Source organism: Trachurus japonicus, chromosome 3 (assembly GCF_045865225.1).
Source record: "Trachurus japonicus isolate A0001 chromosome 3, Traja_1.0".
Classification (NCBI taxonomy): Eukaryota; Metazoa; Chordata; class Actinopteri; order Carangiformes; family Carangidae; genus Trachurus; species Trachurus japonicus.
The window spans coordinates 14,138,519-14,165,985 of record NC_140909.1 but is presented as its reverse complement, the minus strand read 5'-3'; the positions used below and the strand labels follow the sequence as shown (position 1 = coordinate 14,165,985).

General features: G+C 39.7%; 1 protein-coding gene across 2 annotated transcripts; it reads right to left on the bottom strand.

Moving 5' to 3' along the window:
• myom2b (myomesin 2b) lies at positions 1-27,467 on the bottom strand. 2 transcript variants are annotated; one of them, XM_085763252.1, is made up of 39 exons: positions 27,407-27,467; positions 24,773-24,876; positions 22,178-22,235; positions 21,828-21,982; positions 21,564-21,650; positions 19,198-19,286; positions 18,841-18,891; positions 18,528-18,692; positions 17,933-18,094; positions 17,623-17,764; positions 16,769-16,968; positions 16,502-16,555; positions 16,273-16,400; positions 15,880-16,063; positions 15,562-15,736; positions 15,332-15,453; positions 15,006-15,193; positions 14,788-14,914; positions 14,462-14,640; positions 13,403-13,517; positions 12,957-13,119; positions 12,721-12,827; positions 11,607-11,651; positions 10,924-11,060; positions 10,568-10,712; positions 10,097-10,159; positions 9,660-9,727; positions 8,720-8,833; positions 8,308-8,395; positions 8,098-8,136; positions 7,134-7,239; positions 6,247-6,313; positions 5,765-5,861; positions 5,093-5,129; positions 3,547-3,569; positions 3,327-3,382; positions 3,143-3,232; positions 914-1,039; positions 1-584 (listed from the first exon to the last, which is right to left on the bottom strand). In XM_085763252.1, the coding sequence occupies exons 2-39, from the start codon at positions 24,853-24,855 to the stop codon at positions 375-377; spliced, it is 4,245 nt and encodes a 1,414-aa protein (XP_085619378.1). In that variant the 5' UTR covers positions 24,856-24,876; positions 27,407-27,467; the 3' UTR covers positions 1-374. The 2 variants fall into 2 exon arrangements, with proteins under 2 accessions (XP_085619378.1, XP_085619386.1); XM_085763260.1 differs by lacking the exon at positions 24,773-24,876.

Sequence of the window (27,467 nt, the reverse complement as noted above, 5' to 3'; positions counted from 1 at the left end):
TTCATTTCTCTGCAATAGTTTTATTCAAATTCCAGCTTTATTCAACTTTCAATTCAGTTCATTTCAATTAAATTAAACTCATTTTTAATTTAGTCATGTTCTGATATGAAGGGGTAATTTCATTAATGGGGGGTGGGGGTGGTTTCTTACATTTTTTTTTCTTTACTTTTGCAATGTATTGCAGTTATTATCATAGCTGTCAGGGTTTTCTTGACTTTATAATGTAAAGCCAAAGTGTATTCGCCCTATTTAATGTACTGTTTTTTAATTATTAATTGTTCATCATTATCATTGGAAGCTTCTAAACTATGTGTGGTCTACAGGTGCACCACCGTGCAAATATGTTTTTTCCTCTCATATGACTTTCATGCTTTCTACTTCCTCCTGGTAGGAGTGGGGCTCTTCATCCCTCTTCCTGGTGCTGCCTTAGGAGGGGCGGGGCTTGGAGCAGAGGGGGTGGGGGTAGGAGCAGCCTGGGCTTTGGGCTGAGGGATCTCTATCGGGAGTTTGGGGGGGATGAGTGTTTTTGGAGTCAGAGTTGGTTTTGCCTCAGGGATTTTCTCTCCATGGCGGTACACACTCACCTGGAGAGAGAGCATATAACATTGTGTCAATATCATGTCAGCATTTACATACATACATATATAATAGTAGCGTGAAAGAAAAAGATATACACCTCAGTTGAGTCTCAAACTAGGAATATCATAGGTTAGGACTTTGCAGTTACTTTTTAAATCAGGGTCAGACAAAAGTCACAAGGTCAAATATTCGCTCTGTAACAGCTCCCAGTTGCACAAAAACATCTCACTGTTAGGCCCCAATGCAAAGACGAGATTTGTGTCACAGATGGTCTGAAATTTGTCATGGCTCTGAGTAAATCCACTCATTTGCAGTACACAGCAGTGACACTCACCACTATATCCACAGACTCCCCTCCGAATTTGTTCTGGACAATCATGGTATATCTGCCAGAATCCTCCATGGAAACACCTTTGATCGTCAGACTGGCAAACCTGCCCTGGTCCAGGGAGACCACGTACTGAAATAGGAAATCAAAGGTTAAAAAAAAAAAAAGTGAGAAAGGCAGCACAGGGATTTTAGCATGATTTAACATTTAAAATGTCTGCCACTTAAAGTTTTATTTAAAAATTGATTTATCTTTTACTCAGAGCGGCAGCATGAGCTTTGATTACCACCTCCCTTTAGCGAAAGCTGAGCACTGCTCACACAGGGCTTGGTGGACACGAGGACTGATGATTTATTCCAGTTCATACTCTTTTCTATTATGCTGAGCCCTGTCAGCTCAATCAAAATATGATTAAAAGATTAAACGGTAACAAAAAACCTTTTCCATCTATACTTCTTGAGACCACAAACAAAACTATTTATTCATTAAGACCTCGAAGTTGGAGGACACTTGAACACCTGAGAGAAGACCTGGTACAGTACTTGTTTTCTGACCTGTACCATGTGAGTAGTGCTGAAGAGGATACAGTATTTTAATTTCCCACTCATACCTGCCCACTCATTTGCAGGGTCCGGACATTAGTACAGTTAAATGGAGTGGCACTTAAATTGTCATTAGTACAGTTAAATGGAGTGGCAGACAAATTACCTCCCTATTACAAGAAACACTTGCCTTTAATTTTGAGAAATTAAAATTCTGCTGGGATAAAATCATGTTTATTGACAAAAATGCCATATTTGCAATTGGTGGCCTTTTTCTCAAACATGTTAAATGGTGTTGTTAGATTATTTATTTATTAGACCAGTGTAGGCTAATCAGTGGGTTGCTGATTTCTCTTTTGTTTAAGCAGGTTAGGCACTTTAGAAAAAAACATTGTATTGGGTAATTATTGTTTTGGTGGTAACAATGATACTCACAAAAAACTGGGACAAAATATGCATAACGCATTAACCTCAAATATTCACCACCTATTCTGACTCACCTCTACATAAACCTGTGTCGTTCTATTGTTTCAGTGCAATATTCTCTCTCTGTATGCATTTCTGTTTGTGTTTCTCTTAGTATCTCCACTAGCCTCTGAGGTAAACAGGTAGAGGAGAGGCACTCCTGAGGTTTAGGAAACGCATCACCAAGCACATCAGTTCTTGTTTTAGACAGATTATTAACAGGTGAGGGAATGAATAAAGAAAAGGCCAAACTTGAACAGAAATTCCACCTGGACCGCAGGTTTTCAAACTAAAATCTTCAAAGCCGGAAGGAGCCGCAGGAAACTGAAGCTGTTGAAAGAGCCTCCACTGACTAGGGACAAGACTGTAGCCTTATACTGGTTGGCAAGTAGGTCAATGAGTTATGAGAGGGAGATTTGTTCCGTGTCTGATCCAGGAGTGTGCTGATAATATACTGTCCTCACCTTAAGTGATGTACAGTAGTGGCCTCCAGTAAGGGATTATAACTGGTGCTGAAGTCTCCCACAAGAGGAAATAGAGTCCCTTTTATTCATCCTGGCCACCTCACCATTAGCTACATACTGTATATGGATTTTGTTGAATAAGATTATTGAAACATACAGTAGGCTATTTAGAAAACACATAATTCAGATCAGATGTCAGCATGTCCTCCAATGATTTCTGAATTCCTTCTTAAAATAATAACTCTCCTGTTCTATTTTATTAATTGTCATGTAATTCTAAAGGAGAAATTTCTTGTTCTGTCAAGAGGTCACAATTGATATTAAAGCCATTGTAGTATTAATGGTTGCGTATTGCATTTTTGACAGTACAGGTTCTGCTCTGACGGTTACCTCACATATTAATCCAAAAAGTGTGCAAACTATTTAAACACAGTGAAAGTCATTGGGGGTGATACAACAGAATTCAGGTGACATGTACTGAGTGTCCATAGTATCTCAGGTTAATAGAAACATACTTTTGCAACTGTGTGTGATTAATAAGGTAATTAATCTTGTGAGAGGAAGGAGGCTCTTGGTTTCTGAAGAAGTTAAACAGCTGAAAGAGTCTGCAGGAGTGTGTGGCAGGTAGAAACCAAAGAAAAGAAGGATGTCATGTGGTGCACACGAGTCATATGTACAATTTTAATTGCGTCTGTGTTTCAGTGACCTTTAAAACACATTTTGAAATAGATTTTGATCCCTGTCAGAATAATAGAAGTCTTTACCTGATCATCAGGTTCGACGTCCGCACCGTTCTTCAACCAGGAGACCTGAGGCTTGGGGTCCCCACACACTGTGCATGTTAAACTCAGGGTCTATCAAAAGCAATGCAAGGACTTATTAGACACACATGTACACATTTACAGAGACAAAAATCACATACACAGTCAAATACTGTACATACTGTACCTTCTTTTCCATAATGGTGACCACATCAGGCAGTCCTCCCACAACCTTACCACGGTCTGAAACAAAACATTAACATTATTCCTGTTGCTTTTTACTGTATACTGATTATGGCCTTAGGGCTCTAATTGTTAAACGCATGTTCACAGTTGGTTTATGCTTTTACAAGCTGCAGGATGATGTGGTTGTGGTAACTTTGAACAGAAAAAGAGGATGCACTCACTCTTTTCAGCATACGCTTCAGCCCTAAAACACAGAGAAAGGAAAGTTTAAATTGTTTATCCAAAAGAAAAGAAAAAATGACCAGCATGCACCTCTCATTGTGAAAACCTCTGTAATTCCACTCTGCTACTTGAGCATCAGACATCTAACCCTGCATTGTGCAGCTACTAGGTGACATGATGATACCGTCCACTACTTGGCTCTACTCAGTGACCGCACGCAAAACCTCTCTTTCGTTTTTGAGTTACTAACTGTGGTCAGATGGTTTGCCACAAGGCTTTCTGGGTTTAGTGCCAAACCACATTATACTGTGTTTTAATGTGGGACCTTTTCGAATCCTTTCATGGGAAAAATGATATTACTTTGCAATAACCGTGCATGGGCTGTCTGAGCAGCACGGGAGGACCAGAGGTCAGCCACAGGACCAGATGGTTGGGGGAACTCTGCTCTCCTCCTCACATGTTGATATTAAATCAAAAGGGCAACAGGGTGTCACTTGTTTCAGCGTGTTTCTAAAATCTTGTGCTTAAATGTCTTTCTTTGAATGTTAATTAGAAAAGGGATTTGGATGGTTTCCACTCAGCGTGCAGTGTTTAGTGGTTGGAGTTGCAATTGATTTTTCTAAATGGATTTGCAAAATTCACTGTGTGGGGTTTCACTTTGGCCCAAGTAGCCAAAGGAGCCCAAAGGATTTCTGCTGCCTGACTTCATCTATTTTTAGCATTGATTTTTATCTCAAATTACAATATACTGGACTTGTTCAGGCAGCAAGGTGTGGGGTGTTTGGATCCACTGTAGTTTTTGATGTAGCTGTAGGACATCTTGTATAGAGCTAGAAGTACATAGAACTTGCTATAACAGCACAGTGACAACTTCAACAAAGTATTTCTAAAGAAGCTGCTTACAGTAGATCAAACACATGTGAATAATCTGCATAGGGCTCTGACCTTGTCACCGCCTGCAAGTATATACAGTACGATGCTAAGTTCTGTTTAGTGTATTCTTGAACAGACTGGAGGTGGACATGTTGAACTGCTGCAATGCGCAACAAATGAAAATAGAACATATGCACAGTGGGCATATTAAAAACCCATTGATCCTCTGAATTGAATATTTTATTGAAAATGGTGTGTTGGATCCACATAAAGAAGCTCAGCTGAAGTTGTATGAAATTATCTGCAGCCATTTCACCATATATTCTCCCCAGTGGCATCCATGTTATGAAACAAAAAGTTGATAAATATGGTTATAAATATCTATGTTATTTCAAATATTCAAATTTAATCAACAAAGCGTATTAATGGTAAACTTCATCCTTTACATTTCTTTTCCTTTTCTTCTGGAAAACAAGAAGAAGGAACGTGGCTCTGAACAGAAAGTATCAGGGGAAATCATTACACATGACTTTGAGCTACCAGATGTCAAACTTGCAGTGATCAAGCAGAGAAAGTTAAAATGTGAAGGAAAATGTTATTCATCATGTGCAGAGGTAGTCAGACTAAGATAAAGGTGTGTGTAAAATAACAGATTTGAGAGTGTAGTCTTACTTGAGTTTCTGGAACTCGGCGTAGGCCTTCTCATATACTGTGAAAGACAAAAGCAGAATTTCATTGCTACTGTTACTGTCTTCCTGCTTTATTTTGCAGTATTACTCCACGAGATATTTACCCTTTACCCCGGTCTAAAATGTGCCGTGAAAACTTAACTGCAGCAGTGTTCGGTTTCAATAAACGGGGAAAAAAATATATATTCTGGGGAAAATAGCTATAAATACAGAATTTATATACAATTGAAAAGTAGTAGCACCAAATATTATTGAAAAATAAAACTCTTTGAAACATGACAATTTGGAGATAGGCCTTTGAGAAGTTTCGTGGACATTTCTTATACATTTGCTTCATGAAAATCCATGGCTACTGGTATCCGTTACATCCAATATGACTTCAGGCTGACCACAGCTGCAGTTCTTTATGAAGAAGCAAACTTTCTCAGCCAGTTTTCAAGCCTGCTGGGGTGTATGTTTGATATCTAAAAAGATAGATTTTGGTTTGGGGCCATCACTTCAAAGCCTTAAACTACAGATTGAATCCAAGCGCTCCATAAAAGTAAGTGAGTGTGTCGTTTCTAACCCCCTTTTTTATGGTATTATCAATAAAAGGAGGGGGTGACAGACAACAAGAACAAATGAGGGAAAAGTGTGAGAGACAAAAGTTACTGACCATCACCACTGAGGTCCAGTGTTCGTTTATGAGAGTTTTCAGGGTCGGTGATCACAATGGAGTACTTTCCTTTGTCCTTATCCATGGGCTCAATCACCTGTGATTAAATTGGTAAATTAACCATCAGTCCAGAAAATCCATCAATCAGTCTTTGTCCGGCTGCTTAGTGTACTAGTTTTCCTTTAATTCATGGTTTAAAAAAGCTAAATTTATCTATAATTATAGGAAAGGAAGATGCACCATTTAATTAATTGACTTTAATGATTTTAAAATGTGTGATCTTTTTATTCATTAGCTACCCGTTGTGGCGTTGAGATTATCTATTTAAATCCTCTCAAAGTTGCCCTGGTACCACCTCTTTCAAAGCAAGACTTAAGGGCAACAGTGCCGCCACCTGAGGTGTTTTACTGTCATAAAATCACCCATGTATGATCCACCTAACAAGCATACACTGTTCCGCATTGTACAGGAGACGATAATACCTCCATTGTTGCCATAGCAGGGGTTCCTCCAATCACAATCTTGTCACTGTGGGAGAGTTTAGTCTCACTGAGGAGAACAGAAGAGAGGAGAGGAGAGCTTAATGTGTATGTGTGTGTGTGTGTAGCGTAGTGTTTGTATGTGAGTGGGTGAAGTCTGTTTCAGAGGTAATGGAAAATCATGTTTACATGCCTGCCTAATGTTACGCCTAGGGATACCAATTTCTCCCTCTTGCTATCTGTCGCTCTCTCGCACACGCTCACAGAAAGGCCGTGGAGAGGTTAAAAATCTAATCTCCATAATTTTTGTTCTTTGAATAATTGAATAACAGAAAAGCCTCTACCACTCCCTGTCATTGTTCTGTCTATTTCTGTCGATTTCTCTTAATTCTGTCCCTTTTTTCCCAGTCTTTTCCTTTTCTCTGTCCACTCTTTCTCATTTTGTTTCCCCTCCCTCCGCACATTATAATCTCTAGGGTATGACAGAGTGCTTTTAAGTGCAGAAAAACCTTGCTTCTTTATACAAGATGATAGGGGTGTGATTTTTGTCACAAAATAGGGCAATTTCACTGCAATAACCAGGATAATGAAAACACTTGCCAACAGGCATCACAAGTTTTATTATGTGGCTTATTGTTTTTGCCACTCCCGGCAGTTTAACTGGAGAGAAAAGCAAAAATAACATGTTTGTGGTCAGCATGTTTATAGGCAGACTAAAACAAGTACTCTCTTATTCCTCCCTAAACCCACTGCAATGACTACTAATACTGGAGTCATTGTTATTTTTCTCCCTCTTACCAGCAGTACTAGTTGTGGTTGTCATGGCAATTGTAGTGGTGTTATTAGTATTAATGCCATTTCCTATTAGTATTATAAATGCTCTTCCTTACCCATGATACCAGGTGATGTTCATCTCGGAGGTGTAATACTTCATGTGACACTGGAGCTGAATGCCTGTTGCTGTGCAGTGAATGGACAGCTCTGCTGCACTGGCTCCTATAGAGGAGGCAACACAGGTGAAAGAGTTTTTTGGGGGCACATTTCAAATCAAAATCAGATGCATATTTTCCAGTTGGTGCGCTCTAATGACTAAAACAAGAATTCAACTTTCATCTGCAGCCATTTGTAGTATTCATTTAAGATTTCCCTTGTTTTGTTGCCATTATAGAGCTTAGAGAGCAGACTTGTACTGATGAAAGAAAGTGCAGATTGTTTGTATGATGCAGAGAAATAGTTCAACCCACTGAGTCTTTTGTAACTTTTTTCTAACGCTGTTACATTTAAATGGGAGTTTTATACTACACCATGTCTGTATGTGACTTTGCTCACCGCATATTACGAGTGCGCAAGTGTGTCATCCACCTGGTCACATCACCATGGTTTCCCATTATCACAGTAATGAACCCTCTTCTCCTCTGCAACCACTGCTGTAACACTTGCTGCAGAGCTGTCAAGTGACTGTCTCTTAAAATAGGAGTAAGACGCTCCTCCACACTGTCACTGTGACAGCGCAGTGGAATTTTAAAGTGATTTCACCACATGATGGCCAAATGCTTCCAGCATGACAAATTCTGCCACATGCTGATAAGTGTGTGTCTCTGTGTGTGTGTGTGTGTGTGTGTGTGTGTGTGTGTGTGTGTGTGTGTCGCAGTGGGATTTTAAAACAGAAATGTATCAGCATGGTGATAGATCTACTAAATATCTTATCACTGTGTGTGTGATTGTGCTATGTTAAATTTAGATAATTTGCATGGTGACGTTTAGTACCGCTTTTAAGACAGATATCGGTCTATCTGTGTGAGATAGTTAATGTTTGTGTAGCCACTTCTGTGGGTGTGACAGGGAGATACTTACCAGCCAGTTGGTTGATTTTATTTATGGCATCGTCAAAGACTAGAAGAGAGGTAGACAAACACAGGGTCAGGGAAGGAGCTAAGAGAACGTGGCCACCCTCTGTTGGCTATATTCAGTAAGGAAATGGTAATCTTTTGCATCTTCAAGATATGGAATGGATAGAGTTGCTCATATTAAAAATATGATATTGAATAAATAAGATATGTTTACCTTTTCCAGAAATGTCAATTTGGCTCATATCTTTTCCTCTGTCATCACTGATGGTGGCCTTATAAATTCCTGCAGTCTTCAGTGAAAACTGAAAACAATAAAACAGATAAAATAGTAGTGGTGGGAACACACAACACAGGGAATACAGTTTTGTAAATCCTAACACATTGTGAGGTCTGTTTCTTTTTTTCTTCTTCTTGTTTTCAGATACACAGAAAAACAGTGCAGCATTTTCGTAATTTGACAAATTACGGAGCAAAATATTACATCTATGCCCTGACTTAGCATAGCCACAACACAACACGACACAACACAACATCCTAATACCTACATGTATAACATCCATAGAAAGAATAATGTACCAAGGCTTTTAGCATTCAGAAGATTGGTGGTATCAAAGCAAAGTAATTACCAGTTTAATTGGCAGTTTACAGACTCCTGATCCAAGGTCAGGCTTCACATCAGGGATGATCTCTGTGTCTTCTCTGTACCAATGGAACTCAGATTCTTTCTTCAAGTTGGCAACCTGTAATGAAAAGCAGAACCATGCATAATAAAAACATTCAACCTTATTATCTCTAACAAGGTTTTAGCTTCTTGCATAGCCTCTATACTGGATCATCAAAACCCAAGTAATATAAATTCAGTTTCATATAGACCCAAACCCAAAACTGCACTTTTGCTTTTCTTCCAATAATCTGTTTTTTAAGTCACAGAGTCCCCTGAGTTTAGATATGGTGCACTTCATCTTTTCATTTTATTCAATACTATTTAACGCTTGAAGTGTAACAGGTCGATTCAAGATGCTGACTATAAAACTAAATATAAAACTTGTGAGCAATGTCATTAAGGCTTTTTACTTCAGATTTTTATGACCCCTTACAAAATGCAACTTCAGAAAGCCAGCGATGCAAATGTTGGGTTATCTCTCTGGCACTCTTCCCACCTGCACCTCTTTCCCCAAGAGAGCCAAAGCATCTTGTTCTTTTTAAAGAGTATCTTGTATCCCAACTAATCACTGATGCCAACTAGAGAAGGAGCATGTTCCCACAAATTGCTCATACTCACATGAATCAATTCACCCATTCAATTTTATTATTTATTATTATTCGGCCTTAACTGACAAACACGCTAAAAAGATAACAGAAATTGTCTCAATTATATACTCCACATTAACGAATCCAAGGAAAAGCTGACAGTATAATTCTTGTTATTTCCAATCTGCACCTTATCATTACACAGCATTGTCGAATCCCGCGCTCCACAGAATGAATAATTAGCTCTCCAGAGGTCAGCCTTCCATTTGTTTAGAGTGTAAATATCCAATAATTATTGAGTTTGGCTGTGTTTACCTTGCACACCAAAGTGACGGAGCAGTCGTCTCCAATGTGAAGTGACAGGAACTCACTGAAGTGAGGACCTGTGGTAGATACAGGTAGGAGAGAAAGGCCCAGTGAGTTTAAAATAAATTACTTGTGGAACTAGATTGTTTGTCGTCTGTTAATTGCCTCTGGCTTATGACTTCTAGCTTATGGTTTTTGAATTATTCATTCAAGAGACCACCATGTAATATTTACGCATATTTTGCAGTATCTGTTCTATATATTTATGCATTTGGGCATTATTTTGTGCCATATGCACTGACCCCTTTTAAAATGGGTCAGTTTTGAAGTCAGGTTGGTCCACTTCTTTCCCGTGTACTCACTGGTTAGATCGGTTGTCTTCCAGGCAAGACCAAGTTGAGTAGAACTCTTACAGGCCTAAAATTGAGTGATGTTTTGTTTCTTACCCTCCTTGACTCTGATGTACTCTCTCCTCTGATACTCAGCCTCAGCCAATGCTGCCTTGAAACCTGTGTTGCACATGTAAACAGAGAATAATTAAAAGATCAAAGTGTTGCCAGTAGTTGCTATAGATTCCTTTAGAGGATTACTTTGCTAATAGCCTCTTGTATGGGGGTAGAATCATAACTTATTGAAAAAAGCATCCTCATTTGAATCAGAAACGGTGTCCTCCATACATACAGTAACAGAGTGCATTGCCCTAATATTACCTTCAAAGGCCAGGGAAGAAGTACACAGTCACAAACACTTATTGTATACTGTGTACTGCGCCCACATTTATCTTTTTGCAGTTCACTGTTTATTCTTTAGGTTAACTTATTCGTAGATTGTAGTCCATTGTGTTTACACTTGTGTTGACTGGTCTGGGCAGTCAGCAGAGGTGCTTATAGGGAAAAATCAGACCTGGCCTCGCTTACCATCTCCAATCAGAACCAGTGAGCTCTGTCCTTTGCCTCCTCCATCTGTGATCTGGCAGGTAAATGTCCCCTCATTGTCCTCTGTGAAATGGTCCATGATGAACTCAATGATACCTGTAGAGACGTCATGAGCCATCTTGTTGGGCTGCAGAAAAATAGAGTTGTTGTTTTTTTTTGTAGAAGGCCATAATGCACTCAGGATAGACTTTATAAATATGGATTCTTTTTTACAGTGATTGTGGCTTTGTGGCTTTTGATATTGCAACATAAACAGTGTGTTCAGCTTGAAGCCAGAAAGTCATATTTTCCATTTCTCCCCTAACCGTGTCACTTTTTAAAACTAGAGTGTATCTTACATCAGCCCCAGACAGTTCCTTGTTGTTGGCAAAGAATTTGTAGGTGACATTGGAAGAAATCTCTTCAGCTTGCAGCCAGAACCTCATTCTTCCCCTCTCCAAAATCTTATAGGCCAACTCTGACTTCAGTGGGATGACTGGAGGAGGGAACAAGAGGAGAAAAAGGAAGGTCACAGATGAAAAGACACCATTCCACATACTCACTCATAAGTTAACTGAACAGGAGAGGAGAGGGGAAGGGAAGGGAAGGGAAGGGAAGGGAAGGGAAGGGAGGAGAGGAGAGGAGAGGAGAGGAGAGGAGAGGAGAGGAGAGGAGAGGAGAGGAGAGGAGAGGAGAGGAGAGGAGAGGAGAGGAGAGGAGAGGAGAGGAGAGGAGAGGAGAATCAGAATCAGCTGGAAAGCACCAGACAGAGTAGGTGAATAGTGGTTAGACAGGTGATGCAAAAGCAGGTAAGACTTTTTTTTGGATCGAATAAAAAGAGAAATGTGCTCCTAAAAGAAGAAAGAAATCTGAAAGGTTCAAAGCAAATCAGAACAAAGCAAACTGGAAGCATGAAAGGTAGAAATAGAGAGTGGGTAAAACAGATTAAAGACCCAGCAGGAAAAAAAGTGTAAGTGGAGAGAGATTAAAAGGGACAAAGACAGATTATGAGGGATCGACGTAGTCAGCTAGAGGTACCTACCTGGGTGTCTGATATCGTAGCTCTGTGCCAGCATCTTTGTCAACTCTGAAACATAAAAGAAGCAAGTTATTCATGTCATCGGGCTGTGGGCGCAAACAAGTTTACACTTTATACACAGATTTAATTTTAGCATGCACTTTGAAGGCACACTCAAGTACCAGGTTTGGAGTTGGAGAAGTTATTACTGTAATTGTCTTTAAATCGCAATGGCAGAAAACGGCATGAACACTTAAATACTGAAGCAAATGTAGCCTTTAAAAGCCTCAAACTAGACCTAGAGGCCCACTCTGAAACTCCGTAACAAAGTGCGTTCAGAGTTTGTATATTAAATAATTGATAGTTCCCCTTATACCTGTGGTATAACTAAAGTAAATGAAACCTTGTATACTAAAAGTTTCAAAATTATTGTGAGTTAGGCTGAAATAAACTGTAGGCCAAATGGGAAGCAATCAGTGTACGGCGTGCTGAATAACATATTATAGCCTTGTAGCATAATGGTGCAATAGCAGGAAAAATATTGTGAAACTGTCTGACAGAGGGCCCTTTGCCATGAAGATGTGTTTTAAAACACACATACTGCCCCAAGCATGGAGAAATAATGTGAGCAATGTGCTCTGCGTGTATTCATCAGACGTGTAATGAAATTGTTTGTTGCCTACATGCCAGCGTGATAGTTTTTAGGCACAGTCTATTTGCTTTCATCCTTGTTTTCTCCTGTACAATGCCTCAGTTCCTCTGCACATAGTTTCCTTTTGAATTTTGCTTAAGTTTGTACTTTTGATGTTCTTGTTGGTGGGTGTTGGAACTGGATGTTGCTGTACCGCTGTTCAAATTTTCATGTTTGGGGCATGGAAGATATTTACAGGCAGTATTTTAACAGATGGAGGAACAAATGTTTAATGCAGCTTAATGTCATGAAGATAATTATGCCAACAATTTGAAATGTCAAGAGGAATAAATAACAGGTGAGTTTAGGCTGTAAATAACCGCACAACAGGATAGATTTCAACAGTTCAGGCTGCAAATACAATTCGTAATCGCTGCCAGATTTCTGTAGAATTTGAAAGCCAGACTTTGGTGGACACAGACCTAGAAAGTTACAAGTAAATCCTACCTTCAACAGAGATTTTATAGCTGGATGAAACTCCCTGTGTGTTGGTGACAGAAACAGAGTATGTCCCAAAGTCCTCTTTATCCGCGTGCTTAAAGATCAGCTTAGAGCTGGAACGGAGAACAGGAGTGAGACTCAGACAGGCAAAGACAGAGGGATGTTGCACAAATAAGATTTCAAACCCCATATTTTACGCTATTTTGTCTGAAAAATGTGTGTGTGTGTTTGTGTGGTCTTACTGGCTGCCCTCAGTCTTGATCACAACTCCCTTGGAGAAATCTGTGATTTCTTTATAATCTTTCTTCCAGACGAAGTGAGAGCCCTCGTTTATTTGGCAGGACTCAAATGACATAACAATGTCACCTGTCTTCGCATCCACTGCACAGGACACCTCCTGGGAACCTTTAATACACAGACACAAGCACACACAACAGTGAAGTGATCTTTTCTATCAGTATAAAAAAATCACACATTAACTCTTGATAGGTTATATATTTTGCTGTGTCTTTATTTTTTATTCCATTTTATCATATTTGTTGATTCACTTTCATTTCTCCCCCTGGTACTTTCAAAAAGAGTAAGTAATTCAAACATAGCATACCCATGGTGTAATTATTTTATTCCGTCTTTAAGAGATTTGATTCATTTAATTTTTAATCTCCCACTGTCTGTGATCAAAAGTTACCTGCCACAGCCTTGGCAGTCACAGGGTCCGAGGCCCCCGAGGCCATACCCACTCCAGCATCATTGACTGCACGCACTCTCACCACATAGCTAGTTCCAACCTCCAGGCCAGTTACCTAGAAGACAAACAGACAAGGAAATAACTCTGTGTTGGTAAGAAGAGGATATCCCTAAACTTTGGTACACAGATGTGTTTATAGTCCACCAGATATGGTAACTGTGACTTTAAGATTGTAGCAGGACATGTGTCCACTGATGCAGATTAAAAAAACAAAACAATTAACTTTTTTTTTCTTGGGTCCAGATAATCCCTTTTTCTGTTTTTGGTAATAAATTACTCTTAGTCTTTACTACTTTTTTTATCCAGTTTTTGCAACCCACATCTTACAGCCTTTAATAGTCTTTTTAGTAACCGGTCAAATGTATATAAATGTTGGCTGACTGAGGTGCCTGTGTCACATAAGAAATAATGTGCCTGTTTGCTGCTTCTGTTCTTTCTAAAACCAAGCATAAACAATACATCTACCTCCTTTATGTTTAGTATGACAACCCACTCATCCTAGTAATTTCACATGTCACCCACTAGGTGTCAGTGTCATACAGTTAAATGCAAGTATATACCGGTAACTATATTGTACATCAAGGTGACTCGAGCCCTATAGGCCGACAGTGTCTGGAGGTCTGAAAACTGTTATCAGAAGCATGTACAGTTTTGCAGAACTTTTACAGAAATGAGCAAAAGATAGAGGAGCACTGTGCTGAAGATAATATTAACATTTAATAACCTGCAATAGCACGATGCAATGCAGTGTGCAATCCAACGCAGTTGTAATTTGTTTTTGTCTCAGCAGCGCTGACATTAAACACCAACATCCAGTATCTCGACAATAATATGCTACACTTTTAATTTACAAAGTTAGATGAAGTTAAATGCTCTGGGGTGTAAGAGGTACTGTAATTTTGTTTTATGGTGTTCCACAAGGTTTATTGCACTTTGTGACAAATGTCTCATGAAGAAAAACAGAATGACTTAAAGTAAAAAGAAAAAAAGTGCTCTCACCTTGAAGAAGCGGTGATGGACGGCTTTTTCGGTGGCTGTGTGCCAGTCAGAAGTGCCAGTCTTGGCATACTCAACATGATAGCCTGTGATTGGGCCAGAACCGGAATAAACAGGTTTCTGCCACTCAACCACTAAAGAGCTATCTCTCACTTCACAGAAAATCAGGTCATAAGCAGGACCTAAAGGACACGAGGAATAAGAGGAGAAACACACATATATATTTACATTTGTGCTCATGTGTACATTTCATCGACTGTCTCGATTCCAGTCGTTCCCTTCCAAGTTTCAGTGTTGGTGAAATTGGTCAGAAGATAATATTTACTGACCGGGCTCTGGCATAGTCCAGGCCTTACAGGTGATGTCTGCTGAGTGATGGGATGCTGGTCCAAGGCCAGCCAGATTGGCTGCGTACACCTGGAACTGATAGACTGCTCCCTCAGTCAGGCCCTCCACCTGTCAATAGAAAGCAGAACATAGGTAGAGGTTAGGATTAGTTTGTTTGTTTCATATTTTACGGTAGATTTAGTAACAGACTTGGATGTACCTTGTAAACTCTTTCTGTCACTGGTGGGATATGAATCTCCCTCCACACAGTTGTGCCACTGCGTCTTTTGTCAACGTAATACTCCTTGACCTTTGACCCTCCAGAGTGAAGAGGCTTCTTCCAGTTCAGGACCATCGAATGGCCATCACAGTTCAGCAAAGCAACATCATAAGGAGCAGAGGGGGGTTCTACAAAGGAAATATTGAATAGTAATAGTTTCCTCACATTAATCAAAATGATCATCACAGTCCTGCAGGGAAGTGTTTCAAAGCACATAATCATCATCAATCAATCAATAATAGTGATCAGAATGTGCCTGTACTGACTGAGGGAAGCCTTGACAGTAAGAGGTGCAGACTCCTGGGATTCATCACTGAGACCCAGCTCATTGATGGCCTGGACACGGAACACATATGTTTCTCCTTTTGTCAGACCACTAACCACAAACCTAAAAACAAAAAGAACAGAAATGTGTATGTGTGTCACTATAACTAAGGATCAAAGACAGACATGTTTCTGAGCAATACACTGTATTTCTGTTCGACTGAAAGCTTACCTGGTGCTCTTGTGAGGCTTGTGATTGGCTGAGGTCCAGTCTTTGGATCCCTTCACACACTGGTCAATGTAGTAGCCAATCAGATTGTTGGGTTCCTTTGGAGGAGCCCACTGAATGAGGACAGAGGTGTCTGTTACCGTTGTAGCAACCACCTGACCGGGAGCTGACGGCACACCTGAAGGCAGCGAAAAATGATAATTAAGTAAAATAACAACAAACAATCCTTACAGTGACAATAATTATGATGATGGTTGTTTACAGTATCAACTAAATCTATATTTGTGTGATGTGTGAAATGGACGGACATCGGACACAGACCTTTGAGTTCCTGAGTCTCGATAGGTCCTGACGGCTTTGATGGCTCACTCATTCCATACATATTGGCGGACAGAACTCTGAACTTGTATTGTTTGCCCTCTGCCAGGTCAAAGACGGCGTAACGTGGTGATCGTATAGGGACCTGAGTGTTAACACGCTGCCATGCTTCACTGTCTGCCATGGCCTGTGGGGACAGACGGGGACAGGAGATGTGTTGTGTTTCAAACAAAAGATCAACATTGTCTCTTTCAGTTTTGGAGACTTAATTAATATTATCGAAACTAATATACATTGTTCACATTTAAAATGTTTTCCAGTTATGTCTATTATATATTTTCTGAGGAGAGAGTCTTGTGCATTTACAATGAAATTTACAGTAACAGTATTTATTACCTTTTCAATATAGTACCACATGGGAGCCTTCTGGGAATATGCAGGCGCTTTCCAGCTCAGAACTACGTATGTCCTGTCTGTTTCTGAGGCATAGATTCCTGATGGAACACCTGGAGGCTTTCCATCAGCTGCACAGACACACAAATAAACACATACACACAGATTAAACATAGTGGGTCATATCTAATAATACACCTTGAGTGGTTTTAACTGGAATTTAAAAACCTACCTTCAACTTCATCATGGTAAGACACAACATCCAGCTTTCCTCCAAGCTTTTTGGCTACAGGAAGATAAAAGATAAGATCATCAATCTGCTCCAAGTTGATGCTCGAATTATTGAATTAAGTTATGTCAGAGAGACAACAACATTATGGCCATTCCATCATCCCCAAACAGCACTGACAAGAATGTGACTGACAAGAAAATACATTTATCAAGTCTTCAAATGATGTATTATAAAAGGCAGGGATGGATGACATTCTGTTGAACCCACCATGAAGCCTCTCAAACTCAGTGGGGTCCAGGGCAGCGATAGGATCAGACATGCGAGATGCCTTGCTGATTCCATGAGAGTTGACAGCTCTGACTCTGAAGTAGTAGGAGTGTCCTTCAAACAGCCCAGACACTGGGTATTTACAGATCTTAATGGGGTGGTCATTGCATTGGGTCCAGTTTTCAGTGCCAACCTCACATCTATGGATTTAAGATTAAAAAAGAAAAAGCGGACAGGAGTTTAGAAGAAGAGAAAAAAGAATGCACAGTACTGTCTGGTTTTGAAAGCTATCCTGTCGCCATCTGCTGAAAAGTACAATCAAAGTTTGAAAGTAGTGGAGGTGGAACTTGCGGAGAAGATTTTCATATTTTATTGTAGTATATGTAACTATGCATGGGCAATATTATCAGATAATGTCGTTAATTCAATTATTATAATGATCAATCCACAAGAATACAGTGACTTCATGGAAATACTAGCTGAAATATTAACGGAAATCAGCTGAGTTCATTTCATCCATTCCAGGAAATAGAAAATTAAGAAACTAGCTTGATCAAATAGAAGTGTAATTACTGCCTTATAGCTGAAGGCCTCCGCAACTGAAATAACTTCAGATTACATCCATTTTTATCCAGAATCATATCAAATATTAGCCATTTGTGTGACTTTTTGCTGTTACTGCTATTTGCATTCCTGAGTTTTGACTGGAAAGTGTTTTCCAAGATCTCTTCCAAACAGTAACCCCTTAATTTGCACAGATTGTCAGAAAACTCTATGTGATGACTTACAGTTATCAGTTTGTCTCTGTGTTGGTCAGTTTATCTATTTATGGTGTTTATATGAGGAACTCCTACTTGTCCACAAAGTATCCCAGGATTGGACCCTCTGTGGTGGTATTAGGAGGCTTCCATGACACAATGACATAGTCTCTATTGGCATCATGGATCTTGATGTCCATGGGAGCACCAGGTGCAGCAGGGACTGGAGGAGTACCATCTGCAGAAGTGATAGTGTCGCATCATTTTTATAGTTGTGGTTTTTTTTAAGTATAGTAACAGAGCTCTGTGAAGTCCATTAAAAAAAAAATATTACGCCAACAATATATCAATATCAGTTAAATAAAGGCCACAATAGTCTCACTTATGGTATCTAGCAAAACCTTACCTTCAACAGACACAAAGGCGCTGTGTTCTGCGGTGCCTCCTTTAGTGACCATACGGAGCATGTAGCGGCCTTCATCATCTTTGTAGAGACTGGGAATAGTCAATTTGGTGAAGCCTCTGCCAGTTTCAATCTTCACCCACTTAGAGTCAAACAGGCGAGTGTCTACAAATGAGACAGGATGCTGAGATGAGTGTCACCGCATAATTCTTATAAACCTCTGTGCTAAGCTGCTAATGCTATCTCTAGATTTCTATGAATTACACACGAGGTTTGGCTACAAATAGTCCTTTCTGAATATGAGTGATTAATCTATTACAAAATTCTTTATACCTCATGGCGCCTTACGTAATGTAATGTCTGCAGACACATGCGTAGCAAATCAAGCTTCTCATGCGCTGAGAGTCTATTTAACTCCTCTCAGTATAATTAATTTGCAGTTAAAGTAGTGGCCGTAAAATTTTCACATTTGTCCACAGCTGTGCCTGTGGCTTCATGTCAACTAGACTGGATTGGGTAGTCGCCATGGAGCCAGCATATATCACTAGCAATTATAGTATAATTACCTTGTCATAAAATGTTACTTTATAACAATTACCATCTCTATACCACTGTGCCTCAGGCTGCAGGTTGGCCAGGTTGGGGCTCAGGGTCATGGTAGCAGACAGAGTGGCAGATTCTCCCTCGGAGGCAAACACCGGCTCAAACGTCTCCAGAAAAGTAATGTGGATTTTAGTGTAGTGGATCTTGGGAAGCATGGCAGCTGAGAAACAGGGGGAGGGTGAAATGGAGAACAAGACGAGAGATGGGAATAGGACAGGTGGTAACAGCTTGTTGCATCGTTTTAAAAGAGTGACATATTTTATAGCTCAGCTGTCATTTCTGGAGATGCAGGTTATTATCATGCTTACCTGTGAAAGGCAACCATGCATATGGGCAGGACTCCTCCTCCTCCTTGGGGCCTATGTGATTAAAAAATGAATATTCCAAATGTTAATCATTATTATCAGTAGAAATCTCTAATAATAATAAAAATGTAAAAGCTAGCGAATGAGCAGATGACAGACAGATGGTGGTATTCGAACACTGATGGCCTAAGGGTACAGGATCAGTTATGATTCAAGAGCCTCTGGTAAATGTGCTGTATCCAGAAATAAATGTATGTTTAGTTAAGTATTTTCATAATATCATTAATTAAGTATTTTAACTGGATCATAAAACATCACGTTACAACATCAGACTGCAGGTAAGTGGGTAGAAGGACTCACGCTTGACAATGACGGAAGCCTGAGAAGAAGCCTGTCCATGGGTGTTACCAGCAACAGCAGTGTATTGGGCTGTATCATCAGTTGTGCATCTATGAAAACACAATTTAGGTATTCCAGGTCAATAGACCCATCAAAAGTCTTATAAACTCTTATACATTTTGATCAAAAAAGTTGCAAATGGTAAATGGCCACATACCAGATGTATGATGTATCCACAAGGAGCTTCTAATAGGACTAACTGCATCATGCTGATGAAACTAATTAACCAAATGAGTAATTATGTCCTGCATGAATGCATTAAGTTGACTCACAAGTAGAAACTGCAAGATTGCGGGGTTCAGTATTCTAGGGAAGTTGATTTCGACCAGCAGCTCTCCTGTGTGGGTGTACTATCCCACCCAACTTATTTTAGAGAGATTACTGTATACAAGACTTAGCAGTAGGCATACTGTATTTTCTAGAGATAAACAATTGGTCAGTTACTTATATATGAAACAATATATTTGTTTCAAGATTGTCTCCTTACTCAGAATTTAGTCAAGGTAACAATACTTTCCACAAACATACATGCATGCATGACATGAGTTGCAAGTTCAGCATCAGATACTATATCCTATCCGATATCTATATCCTATTTGTGATTTAGAACGGGCTTGATTTCCAGTGTCATATTTGCACGGTGATACTGTTGCCCTAGAAGGCAGAGATGTTCGAAAAGTTAAAATGGCCAAGCCAGAGCTGACATGAACCCCTTAGCAGAATGATCACTCCTCCCTATCACAGTAACCTCTAATTTGATCATCAGATGAGACCAAACAAGAAACAAAAAACTGTTCTTGTATATAGTTGCTCATGGCTCTTAGCTGTGCTATGTAGGAGTGCAATCTCTGACACTGGACTATAAATTAAAACCCATGTTAATGTATATGTGTGGACAACAGGACCCTTGTGTAATTGCAATATTAAGAGGCACAAAGTGCTGAGAAACCAAAGTCCCATTCCTTTCTCACATTCATTATGAGCCACATATTCATGGTTTGAGGAACAGCCTTAACCTCTTTAGTTTAATCTCTTCCTTTTTTCATTATCTCTTTAAACTCCAGTCTCTTCATCTTTCTCTCCCTCACTGAATCTCTGTCTTGACATGATGCTCCTCTCAGCAAATTTCCCATAACCTCATATTACACTAGCATGATTTAACATGGGGACATTTTCACCAAAGCAGAAGGCACAGCCATGTATTATCATAAGGAAAGTATTTGACATAATATGCAGAAGAGACTGCAGTCAGTTACAGCAGAGAGCTGGGGGACATTACACAGTATTCTGGTTGTGAACCGTAATAACGTTCAGAAAACACTATATAGAAACAGAAATGCACCTGTGTGTGTGTGTATCCGTGTGTGTGGGCTGGTGTGCACAGGAATGTCTTGGTGCATGGATCCAAGATCGACAGGAGGGGATTCTACAAATTCTCTCTGACATTAACTTGGCTTTAAGTTTCTACAAGCTCCTGAAAACTTCAAAGAGATTTATTTAAGGTCTAAGACCCTATTTGGAAAAGTTTGAAAACCACCCCAAGCACATACATTTAAGTCTATTTTTGGCTCCTAAAACACTCTTTCAAACTACTCAGCCCTTTCGTGGGGCTCATGGGGCTGAGGAGCGTTAATCCAAACTATTTAATAAGTAAGTGAGTTTCAAACTGTATGGAAGAAACAGACAGACTGAAGGAACTGGAGGTGATTGGATCCGAGGATGGAGTGATGACTGAAAGAATCCTGAAGTATCATGTGGCACTGAGGTCAGCACTTGAACAGCTGAGCTTCCTAAGACTGGAGGGAGAGCGGGTTATGCTCTTGTCCCATATACAGTACAGTATGTAACCACACAGCCTACACGTCAGCTGAGTCTGATGTCATTACTCTAGTCTGAATTTCTGTGTAAATCCTGACAGGGTTGCCAGCAGATATTTGTATAATACAGTTTCTCATGAAAAATTATGGTATCATTAAAAGCCAAGCAAACATTACATGCATTACGATTTAGCAGACCTTAAATATTTAGACACTTGCATTGTTTACAGTAGCCTGTAGTCTCCTCTATTAGTGCATCACCACCTGTCAGTAGTGCACTGTACCATACAAGCTGTTAGAAAAAACAGGTCACAGGTTTAATCCCCACTACGAGTCAAACTTTAAGGATACTTGATTAATTTGAAATCTTCAGCCTCTTATGACATGAACTGACCTTCATGAGTAAAATAAGTTTCTCTTTAATATAAAAATTCAGGCCACTTCTCAGGTGGTTGAAACGCTACAGAACACCTGTAAGATAATTTTAGTCTGTGTTTGAACAGACTGTACCTCATGATCTCCAGAGTATGGATTCCACCTGTGGATTCAGCCAGGTACTTTCCAGAGGACATGTCCAGGACCAAACCATCTCTGTACCTGAAACAGAGGAGAATTATAGTATCTCTGAAAGACACATGGAGCCCTAATAGAGAACTGAAACATACTTAAAGCAAATACTGTTATGGGATAATCCAAAAAAATTGCAAGGTATACTATATTTTGTTGAATTTCGTAATAAATGACCATGTAAAAAAATCTTTAGGTCTTACTCACCATTTTACAATAGGTGTGGGGAAGCCCTCAACAGTACAGTACAGTTTGACTGAGGAGTGTTCATACACGGTGTGGGATCTGAGTCTGACCAGGAACTTTGGTCCCCTGATCATGGGCTCCTCACGCACATACTTGTGCGGTGCCTTTGTCCTCACCTAGAGAGGTAATCAATATTAAACATAGTATAATATACTTACTATCCACACACTTCTTATTGGTTTATTTCCTTTATTTATTATTATTAATATCAGTGTTTTTATCATACTCTTAAAACAAACATCCTATATTGATACAAGCTCATGCATTGATGGTGCTAATTTCATACTACGTGTATGGATTGTGATTCTTACCACATCCTGGATGCGAGCGTGTGTTTTGTACTCATATCTTTCCTCCATCGCCTCAGAGCTAAAAACAAACAGGAAAATAACGTTTTACCTTGTACATGTGCTTAGAATTGGGTAAATCTAGTTAGATTTTGAATGTGTACCTTTTAACAGAAATATCATGTGTCATGTAGGGATGTGTCTGTGAAAAATGCCTTGTGCTGTTGAGGATGTATGGTGAATGTGGGCAGCAGTTCTGCAGGTCCAAATAACAGGCTGCATGCTGTATGCTGTTTGTTTCCAGTGACAGCACTATGGATCTGGCACCACATATTTTCTCTCCAATTACATAACTCCGAAAGTACTTGAATGAAAATGTGTTTTCTAAAGTTTGTCCAATGGTATTTTTAGTTGAATCAATCACTGCTGAACCATAAATCCCATCTAATACTTGCTGCAACATTGGCTGTTGTATCCCAACCGCACATCCCCAAAGACTTAAAAAGTGGCAGTGTGACAAGTTTAAAAGCTGTTTTTACTGAAGTCCATCCATCTATCAACTTTACCACCTGTCTTTCAGGGCTCCAATGGGATAGTGGTTTGAGCCAATTGCGGCCTGGCACTGAGCAAGAGTCGATATATACCCTTGATGGGTGGCCACTGTATCCTTAAGGGAGACGTGTAGAGAGCAACAACCATTCACATTCACACCCACAGCCAGTTAAGAGTCACCAGCGCTCTGCTTGGCAGAAGGGGCCAATCTCAGATGGCACTGGGCAAGAGGTGAAGTGGACAGGTCACTAGACAATAACAAGACAGACACAGAGACAAACAAATATACACATTCACTTCAAGCCCTAAATTTAGTGTTGCTAATTTACCTAACCTGATTAAGCCTGAATTTACACAGCAGCTTACACCATGAACACTACAAAGAGTGAGTTCTGTAAGAGAGTAGCATTCGGTGTTCAAGAGATGGTAGTCTGACATTTAACTTACAAAAGCATATTGCCTGCCTTTGTAAGCTGAGAGAAACTTCTGAACAACTGTTGTCCATTTCTAGAGCAATTTTTGTCATGAATCATTGTGACCGACAGCTGTTGTTTTCTGCGCACAGCCAAATCCAATTTTCCGTTGACTATGCCACTGAAGGCCCCACCCATTGTCATTAGGAAAGACACAGTTTTGGGAAGCTCCAGAAGTCATTACACCGCCGCCACCAGAAAAGAGAACTGTGTATCCTGTGGTCCAGACTTTCGTGACGATCTGATGCTGTGATGAGACCAGGGCAGGAAGTGCAACATTGCGTGTTGAAGACTGCAAGGCTGTTCATGACGAAAAGAAACTCTCAACGTTCTTGAGTTGCGAGTGGATGCCAGGTTGGGATATGACAGACATTTACACAGCCTACGGGATTTGTGAGGGTTTTATCCAAGTCCAAGTTTAAGAACTAAGTTAAATGCTGACTTCACTGTGCTGCTATGAAGAGGAGAATGAAAAGTCCTGTGTGAATATAACAGATCCTATATGACCCTGAACTAGGAAAAATCTATTAAAATCTCCAATGTCTGGTGTGTTGTCATCTGAAGAATAAATTATTATTTTTTAGCACAGAGCAGTAAACTTACATTTGATCAGAAAATCAGTCAGTCATTGTTCAGGGCACATTACATTACATTACACACAAGCTTCATACTTACTTGACTTTGAAATTGGTTTGTAAATGAGCTCTATACAGGCAGGTGCACTGCCACAGTATCAGAAAAAAATAATCCAACGCTTGTAATTGCACACTGTTATGAAGTTGTTGTCATTCAACAGAACATCAGAATTGCAGGGTGGTTAGCTGCTTATTAGCAAAAATAATACAACGACAAGCGAGAAAAAGTGAGCAGCAGCAAGAATAAGACACTTCAAGTGGTGAGTACAGACATGAAGTACAGCAGCCAGAAAACCAACAAACCAACAAACAAACAAACAAACAGACAGACAGACATATAAAAGACAACAAAGACAACAGAATACCCCCCCACCACCACATTCTCTTGTTACTGGTTGTTAAAATGTCATGAAAAATAACAACTAATTAAAATTGGTCAATCAAAGTCCACCAAAATGTACCTTTATTATACCATTAGAACCTTCCTATGATGTTTTATGTTGTATATGTGGATACGTGGAAGGCATCAGTAGCTTAGACCTTCATTGAAAATAGTGCAGAATATATGCACTGCAGAAAGGTTGAAGTGTTTTAACAGAGCACAATTAGGTGTTTTTGATTTCTGTATAGGTGCCAGTAACAAAGCAATTAAAATTCTTTGATTAGCCCTGATGTATATTTCAATGATAAATGTGTGGGGAAAAAAACATGAAAAACAAATTCATCTAGTTCAGCTGAGAGTTAGTTTGGCCTTGATGTTATCCTAATGTTAACCAGGTTAGCTTTATTATTGGTTGTTACTATTATGGCTGACTGTAAGTTTAGCAATTACAAAGCTTCCTACTGCTTCAACAACTACTACAGTATTATCATTAGTGTAATATTAGATCTACTGTAAGAAAGTACTGCAGCTTAATACATTAGTTGTAATTGTTGTAGCATTAGATTCTGTCCTGTACCTGCTATATTCTTTAACCACATATCGGCTCTGTTTGTGGTGGTATTCATGGTTGTAATTCCCACGTTTGAACCGCAATGACATGATGACACTGTGGATATGGACCTGTTGGACCAGCAACACAAACACAGAAAGTACAGAAACAGTATATTCTCACCTTCAAGTCAGACCAGGAACAATGACGCCAACACACACAAACACAAACACAAGGGCTACCGAAACTTAAAGATTAGGCAGTGAAATGTAAGGAAGAAAACAAAAGATGGTTTATTATGTCGAGGAGCATCTGGAGCATTTGGCAGCAACATGGCGTCTTTCTCTCTGTGTGTCTTTCTCTCTGCAACAATGTGTGGCAACAACAATGAGCTATGTGTTTGTGTTTACTGCCTCATCTCCCACAAAAAGAAAAGCCCTCCAGGAATTTGGACACATGTAACTGTCACACACCCAAACACACACCCGCTCACAAACCACAAACACAGCCGTGGTACACTGGTAGCTGCAGCAATGACAAGGTGACACTATATTGATTTACACAGACACACATGAACATATGCAGTAACAAAAGACATGGATGTTGACTATTGTTGGGCATCAACCACAACTGACAGCGCAGATGCACCAAAGACTGTCCTTTTAAATTCATCACCAGCAATTCTGGCATGTTTATTTACTAGTGGTGGCTTATAAATATGGTAAACTTTCCCAAATGTGAAAGTGAATGAGGCAAAACAGAATTTTACATGGGAGGATAGTGATATCCTGCGAGCCCTGTGAAAGTACAGGTCTAATCTTAACAGGTTTTTAATATTCACAAAACCTGCACGAGCAGCAAGACTGAGACATAACATGGCATGAGTCCCACACTGATGATATTACCACTGGTGCAAAAACAGGAAAAAAAGGAGACTCACACATATCACCAACAGCAAAATTCTTTCAAATGTGCCAACAGAGCAAAGGCTTTGGCTCTCTCACTGCTGTTTGCAGCAGCCAAGTAAAATGAAATTAACGAGCCACTAACTGATTTCTTTAAAGAGTCTCACCAAGTCTCTGAGAACGTGCATCTTTATTTTCGCAACATTTTATTGCACTTTAAAGTATGTAGAAGTATCCAAAGTTTATAAGTATGCCACACCAGCAGTATAGTCTCTATTTTTATGGTTGACAATATCAAACTCTGTCGATAAGACCATCCTATCTAGCTCACCCCTAAAGCATTGATGGGCATTTTAATTACATGCATATTCACGTTGCTAAGCATTAGGTACAGGGCCATCATACTGCAACAGAAGAGGCGTTATGTAATGAAAACTCCTTTCAGGCGGTGACAGCTTTCCCTTTCCAAATGATTTGTACTCTTTCTTATAAACTGGGCATCTTACACAAACAAGAACATAACTTTGTCTTACATCACACACACATATCTTGGAACATAATTGTCTTACATCACCTAAATCTTCAGAGAGTTGGAATAAGGTCAAATGAAACACGAAGCGATTTCCCCTGCCCTGCCTCACCCTGAAAGCTACTGAGACGTGCTACACTGGGAAAGACATTCCTTCCTCCACAACTTTGAAACACTCTCCCCAGCTTCAGGGTCACTTTAACTATCACCAAAGCCATGGAACTTGTTTCGAATGCCCCCGAACTGTCAATCAAGCCACCAGTCAAGCAGATAGATTACACCATAAGGCCATAATCCCTGCCCTTTAACCTCTGACTCCTAAAGTCAATAATGACTTGTTCAGTCTGACTGTTGGTTGGTTACCTATATATGTACAAGTTCATTCTCATTAACACACATTACATGAATCATTTGAATCATTTTAGAAATTGAGTTGATGAAAGATGAAAACAACACACCAGAAGATATTGTGCTTCCAACTATACAGATGGGACATATTCTGGTCCCAATCATCCAAACTTCCACCACAGTATCTGTCCTCTGCCTCCGTCAGTCTGGCCAGTACTGTAACAGCATAAATGGCTGCCAAATGACACCTGAGCCGCTCTGCTTGTAACAGTAAACCTCTAAAATTCTCAACCATAACCGAGCAAATTCTTTACCTTAAAAATGAACAGTTGCTATTTTCATTACTTGTGCTCTAACTTATGACAAGGGATAACAATGTCCATTTTCATCTCCATTCAATGTCCATTAAAGCCTCTTAAATTAAGATGGAATATTTGTTAGTGAACATAAGCAAAAGTTCAATACAATAAAAGTTCAAGAGCCACATAGCAGCAATTGTCCAATGAAGTAGCAGCCCCAAGTGTCCCTACCAAATATGTCTGTCTTCTCTGAGTCAATTTTAACCAATTAGAGTGTCACTATGATAAACACATTAAGAGCTGTTACCTCTTTGGTCCCAGACAAGGCAATTCCTGCCATCATTCTTAAAACAAAAGTGTTTCATTTACTACAAGTGATTTGCTTGACATCCTTCATAATTCATTAATGTTATCTTTCTAGGAGCCACAAAACATCCGCTCATGCCCTAATCTGCTCTCTACACCTCCATCCACCTGACCCCACGTGCTACACTTAGATGTGGAACATAGAGTAAATGAAGAAACTGAGGTGACATAATTGATGGCAACAGAATACCGAATAAAAAAACATTTTTCTTACCCCTTGAGATTTCCTTTGCAGTGACTTCGGTTGACAGCCTGAATCCACAGGGAGTCAGCCT